Source organism: Idiotropiscis lumnitzeri, chromosome 14, assembly GCF_059441095.1.
Source record: "Idiotropiscis lumnitzeri isolate Australia: NSW breed Sydney's pygmy pipehorse chromosome 14, RoL_Ilum_1.0, whole genome shotgun sequence".
Taxonomy (NCBI): Eukaryota; Metazoa; Chordata; class Actinopteri; order Syngnathiformes; family Syngnathidae; genus Idiotropiscis; species Idiotropiscis lumnitzeri.
The window spans coordinates 10,877,648-10,884,381 of NC_142404.1; the positions used below are offsets into that span (position 1 = coordinate 10,877,648).

The window sequence follows — 6,734 nt, forward strand, 5'->3', positions numbered from 1 at the left end:
CACCTACACCACTGAAGCCGCCTGCTTCCTGGAGTGCAAATAAGTTCTCTGCACAGGAAATGACATCACAGCGCTTTTGTGCAGCGAGCACACAAAACCTAAAACGAGAACCAGATGCGCTTCAGGCGTGTTTTGAAAAGAAGGGCAAAGCGGAGTGCACAAAAGCGGTTCTGGCCTGAGAAAAATGTCAGGGGGGCGTGAAGAGAGTCAAAGTGGAGCTTGTGTTTTCTTCTCCAATCCTCTGATGAGTGGTGAGTGTCACACAGGATCTGGCTTTGTTTATTGCAAACATGTGATGGGAATGTCTTTGCATTAGATGTGGAAGCAGACTGGACTCCGATTCACGATGCTGCATCAAATGGGCGCACGCTGACATTGCAAAGGCTCATCGCTCAGGTAACCAAACTCTAAACACATTTTCAGACTTGTTGATCATCAACAGGTGACATCAACTAATGTACAACTACACGTTATATAAGATGGGCAGTTAACACGTGGTTGCACGTGGAATGTTTTTTGGAGATGATAGTTGGACTGGTCGAACATTTATCTACTCAATTGCAACAGTACTAAAACCACACAGAGAAAAAAATGGTAAGACTCGTGAGATTATGAAATAATTCAAGTTGTAATATTGTGTCAAAATAGTCATTTCATGAGGAAAAAAAATCTGACAGGTGAAAGTTAACATTTTTAAGTCCTAATACTGCAAGATTTTTTTTTTTTTTTTAGTATTTCAAGACATCCATCCATTATCTGAGCCACTTCACCTCACAAAGATCACGAGCGTGCTGGAGCCCCTCCCAGCTGCCTCCGGGCAGTGGGCGGAGTACACTCTGAACTGGTTGCCAGCCAATCACAGGGCACGCAATGACAAACACACCTATAGGAACAGTCTTCAATCAACCTATGCATGTTTTAGGAATGTGGGAGGAAACCAATGTACTCGGAGAAAACCGTGTACCTCTGAACTGTGAGGCAGACGTTCTAACCAGTCGTCCACGGTTATGGGAAAAACAAAATATTATATTATATTACATTATATTATATTATATTATATTATATTACATTATATTATATTATATTATATTATATCATATTATATTATTTTATATGTTTCAAAAAAAGATTTGTAAATCTATGATAATTCTTTTGGTTCATTTTTCAAAAAACGTCTTATTTCACTAGAAGACAATGAAAGGGAACGTTTTTGAATCATAATATTACAAAAATGTATTTGATCGTTAAAAAAAGGTGTGATATCTCAAAAGAAATTTTTTTTGCGAGCATTTATTTTCTTAATTTTAATTTTGAATATTGAAAAAAAAACAAACAAATTTTTAGTACATATTCTAAAGAAAAAGTTAAAAAGAAAAAAAAATCGGTCATATTATGAGAACACTGTCTTAATATTGCCAAAAGATATAATAGTACAACGATAGTCATAATATTGTGAGAAGAAATTCTCTGACATTACCAAAGACATTTTGAAATCAGTCCATAATGAGAGTCAGAAAATTGTATTATGCAAGAACATTTTAAGACAAAAGGCCGCAGTGTCATTTTACAAAATTGTTGTGTGTTGGTGTGTCATTGAACAGGGTGCGTGTGTGAACCTGAGCACGTTGGACCAGGTCTCCCCCCTCCACAGCGCATGCGTACAAGGCCAAGCAGCCTGCGCCAAGCTGCTTCTACAACATGGCGCGAATGTCAGTATGATGTCATATGATCTGCATTCTACACGTAATTATGTGGTCTGTGCACACTCAGCACACTCACCCACATTCAAGCCAGCCATTAAGAGGTTCATTAATAGTAAACAAATGTTATTTTAACAATAAAAGAAAAGTTCTCATCGGAGTGAACGTATTTTATGTGGAAAAAGGTCAACAGTTCCATTTTAGATGGGCGAACGGCGTTGTCGGAAGCGTGCGGCCGGGGTCATGTGACCTGCGTGTCGCTGCTCCTTCAGCACGGAGCGAGGCCTCTGGGGCGCAGCGCGTCCAGCTCCCCGATGCACATGGCCGCAGCCAAAGGTAAGGCGTTCTCACGCATGTGCCGCAAATGCTACATTACAGAACTGAGTGGTATTGCGATTTTCCACCCAGGTTTCCCGGAGTGCATTGAGTCTCTCGCGCAGCACGGCGCCGACTTGGATCAGAACATGGATCAGTTTGGCACCCCGCTTCTTGTCGCGTGCTCCAATCAGCAGCTGACTGCTGTGAAGAAACTGCTTCAACTCGGTAAACATCCTGATTGCCTAATTATACGACTGACAGCACATCAGTTGCAATAGCACTGAATAAATTGTATGAATAAATGTATGGATATTAACATTAACCTAGAAAAAAAGTGGCTGAGGATCGCACTGTGCGGAACACCTGACTAAGCTTGTGGGTTTACTCAAAATCAACAAAGAAAAGGCTTAAACAAACGCAAAAATACGACAGAAACTTTTAAAATTCAATAAAGCAATGTTATGAATATTAACGGGGGAATAAAATAAACCAACTTTTCAAACAACTCATGTGCATATCATCTTTATAAGCTACACTTCATTTAAATTTACAATTTATTTAGTATGGAAAAAAAAATAGGTTTAAAACATTGCATCTGCCGTTGTGTGCTCGTTTATGGGGAACATTCTTTTTTGATCTTTTCACTCTCATGAAGTTCCAAATTCACGGAACTATAACGTGCTTTCGCCAGTTCCGGCTCATTTATTTACGAAGAAAACCGTGAAGCAAAATGGTAGAATATGGCCAGGCTTTCTTAAATGTATAAACTGAACTGTTTCCACTCATTATTGTCTAAAGAAATCATCCAGACTCGCGATCTTGTCATAAGGCTCCGTAGAGGGATGGAAAAACACTTTGCAGATAGACGAGCATTAGTTAGAATTATTAGATTTGTTCTCAACATTCTAAAATGATTAGTAATGCATGAAAATGTGTGATAGACGAGCACTGATAAGGCGGGTACTGGTATGGAGTCACGGTAAAAGCTGCCAAAACCAGTCAACAATTCTTATGGCGCTCTCTTGTGGCCGTCCAACTATCAGGAAGTAAATTCATCCGTGTCTATCTTTTATTATTTTGAATTGGTAAAAAAAATAAAATAAAATAAAAATGTATTAATATTGGCTGATATCAGATACTAACATTGTGACAAATTTTCTGTTCTATCATTTCAATTGCAGTGTGACCATTCTGCCTTTTGTCAGAAATAAATGAAAGGTGTTTCGTTAAAATTGTCTGTCAGTGGCTTCATAAAAAGGGTATGTCTCAAAAGTACTAGTGGTATCGGTTACTTGGTATCGGATTCGGTGAGAACTCAAAAGTTGACTAGTCGAACTTGTAAACTTTCAACAATCAACTATCAACTGAGTCGCTTCTCCTCTCAAAGGTGCGAGTGTAAACATGGGCAGGTCGGGCGAGTCTCCCCTGCACGTCGCCGTCTGTGCATCCAGTCCAGAGATAGTGTCGGTTCTACTGGAGCACGGGGCCGACGCCTCCCTGCGGAACTCGACGGGCAAACGGCCCGTAGACCTGGCGGCCCCCGACAGCGCCGTGGCGAAGCTGCTCAGACAAAGCGCAGGTATTCCTATCCAAATTCCACCATGTGATTACAAGTTAAGCCAAATTTATACTGACTCTTGGGGGCGCGGCCCACCTTCAGGAGTGCCGCATCTGATGCAGCTGTGCTGTCTCCACATCAGGACCGTTTTGGGCAAACACAGGCTGCGCTCCATTACTCAGCTCCACCTGCCCACAGCACTCAAAAACTATCTTTTATGGAAAGCTTGAGCATTTATTTCATACCCTGAATATGTAGCTCAAGGTTGGTTGTTGCACTAGTACTCTCTTTGACATCACTAGCAAGACAGTTCAGCACACTAGTCGGACTGTGTCTTACTCGTAACATTTTTTCTTTTGTCGTACAAATTCCATAGGGAACATGTACTAGAATGCTCTTTGTCCCCACTAGTGAGACAATTCATTGCACTAGTAGAACAACTTGGACGCACAAGAAAAATATTTTAAAAAAATTAGACCACTGTACTGTATTTCTGCACACTAGTAGCACAACTTTGGTCAAGAAGGCGGATAACTACTATGTTAGTAGTGAGGCAAAACAACTAGTGAACATTTTAATGCAACTCATAGAATTCAGGTGGCTACTAGTCGGTGAACCATGCCTATAAATTGGCCTAGTAGTTTTACTGGGGGAGCTCAGTAATTGTCAAATGGAAAAAACGGCATGTACAAATATTCATATTTGCAAAAATATTACAAGTAAGACAGGTTTTTTAAATAATGTGCTGAACTGTCTTATTTGTGACGTCAAAGTTCACTTGTACATGTATCCTAAACTGGATCGTAAGGATGTCGAATAAATGCTTTAAAACAGCTTTCCATTATCGTCCCGAGCAAAGGAAAGTTGCTGCATTTCTCCTTTTTGCCAACAGAGGGAGTACTCGGATAATCCTTGATGCCAAACTTGATTTGGAAAGGATGTTCAACTGGAATCCAAAGTCACGTGAAGGTCAACGTCGACCCGGATCTCCAGAATGTTGTATTCATGAGCTGGCACACTTTTTCCCCTCTCACTTTCATCTCGTCTTGTTGATGCTCCAAATAGATTTTTTTTTTTTTTGCCTCCCCAACCAGGACTTGCATGAGCCTTTCAAGCTGAATTTACATAATTTTGACGGCAACATTTAAGTCTCAAGTGCTGTACTTTTATCTAAAGCTCAATTTTATGATCAAACTTCGATATGAAAGTTTGAGAATTAGTTGAATTATTTTTATTTCATGTTATGTCAAACTTCCCGGTGCCCCAAATTGCAATGAGGATTAAGTCATAATAGCAATGCGGCGGTGTATTGATTAGAGAGGTTCTCTACGTCGATTCAACCGCAATATGACATCAATTGAATGATTTTGACATCTTATTGAGGTTGATTTGACATCAGACTTTGCCCTTCCAATGTGTGGGGTTTGCCTGTAATGAATCCTGATTTTACATGAAGCTCTAATATGTCCAGAAGTGTGGAATAAAGTTGTAAACAAAATATCAGAATTTCATTAGGACAAAGTTGAATATTTGAAAATGAGAAGAAAGTTGAACTGTCTTAATAAAGTGGTAATGGTAAAAAATTGAATTCATAATTTTATGAGAAATTTAATAGTAGTTGGAAATAATAAAAGCAATTTCTCAAAAATAGATACAGCTTGTCTTCAAGTTGTGAATTATGACATCTCAATTTTTATGAGAATTTTGATTAAAAACAACAACAACAAAACAAGGTTTAATACTGTGAGAAAGTCAGAAATTTAACAACAAATGAGAACAAATCAGGAATATTGTGAACCACACAGTGGCTGTTGTTGTTGGTTACTGTTATGTATCAAAATAAGGTAACCCTCCCAAAAAAATTGAAACAGTTCTCATTATTTTACAGTGCAGTTGTAAACCACTACTATAGTAAAATGGTTTCTAACCCACTGTGATCTGCATGAAGGCACTAAAGCAGTTTTTCAGCGAGCCATCAAATAGACAACATAGAAACAAGAGGGGATCCCGGATGGTGCCTTGGGGAACACCAAAACTAACAGCATTATCAAAAAGGTCCAACAGAAACAATAAATTAAAAAAATAATAATCAGAATTGAATGCAAATTGAGGATTAACTTGGTCCATTAGATTGTGTACTCAATAAAGTGGCACTGAATAATAAGACAATACTAGTACTATTCACAGCAAACATTTCAGGAATCCGGTCAGGAAATCCAAGGGGTGACTTATTTTTCCTCCCTGTCCAGTTAATGACAATACTCTTATTTTCAATAAAAAAAAATGTAGAAGTTAAGCAGACTGGTTATTCTTGTGATTTTGATGAACAGACCACATTTAATGTCCAATTTATGCAGAAATATAACAAAATTCCAAAGGGTTCACATCCTATCCTCTCACCGTACATTCCGCCAACTCCACCCGGAGCATCTTGCTACTTAAATGCAGTACTCATTCATTTTCTATCGATCCCTTCTCCCAATTTGGCTGAATGAGTACATGCTGAATGGCCGGAGGTCACGTTAACATTGAGGCAGCTTTGATTTGATGTAAAATCAATGTCACGGCGGAGCTTGTGGCTCCTAATGCTGCCAGCGGAGACGCAGCGTGGAATTAATGATGGCAAAGCAATCATGTGGCCGTGAATACGTGTAGAAAAGTCACATGATGATCAAAACAGCTTAAGGGTGCGACATCACTGATGTTGACTGTTTTGTGTGCTGAGCATTTTAATACATGTAAAGGAAAAATAATCTTTGTGCTATCAGTGACCTGTCAAAGTGATTAATGAAAATTTCTCTTAACATTATGACTATGTCATGGAATTTTTTATTACATTTTTTCGCAGAATTTATACAAGTTGAGAAAAAATATAATTAATAATTAAATGAGAATATTTGTAATTTTATTATCAGTAAAAAAAAGCGTAATTGGAATTGCAATTTTTTATTTGAAAGCAAAAACAAAAAGATTTGTAAAAAAAAAAATCATGGCAACAGTAGTAATTATGAGAAAATGTATTATAAGAAATTGCTTTCATGATAAAGTTGTATGTAAATTATTAATTTTATGAAAAATGTTTGAGAATGAGAATTTCATTTTTTTTTCAGGGTAAAAAAACTTTCATCAGATTCCTATGTGAATTCTATATTGATATT

The 6,734-nt window shown here is 38.1% G+C and overlaps 1 protein-coding gene across 1 annotated transcript; it reads left to right on the plus strand.

The window, feature by feature from the left end:
• Positions 1-15: 15 nt before the first annotated feature.
• LOC148323444 (ankyrin repeat and SOCS box protein 9-like) lies at positions 16-5,872 on the plus strand. Its single transcript, XM_088314700.1, has 7 exons — positions 16-251; positions 317-396; positions 1,602-1,709; positions 1,886-2,036; positions 2,109-2,243; positions 3,406-3,597; positions 3,679-5,872. Exons 1-7 carry the CDS (start codon positions 185-187, stop codon positions 3,804-3,806), a joined length of 861 nt encoding a protein of 286 aa, XP_088170826.1. The 5' UTR covers positions 16-184; the 3' UTR covers positions 3,807-5,872.
• The last annotated feature ends 862 nt before the right edge of the window (positions 5,873-6,734 follow it).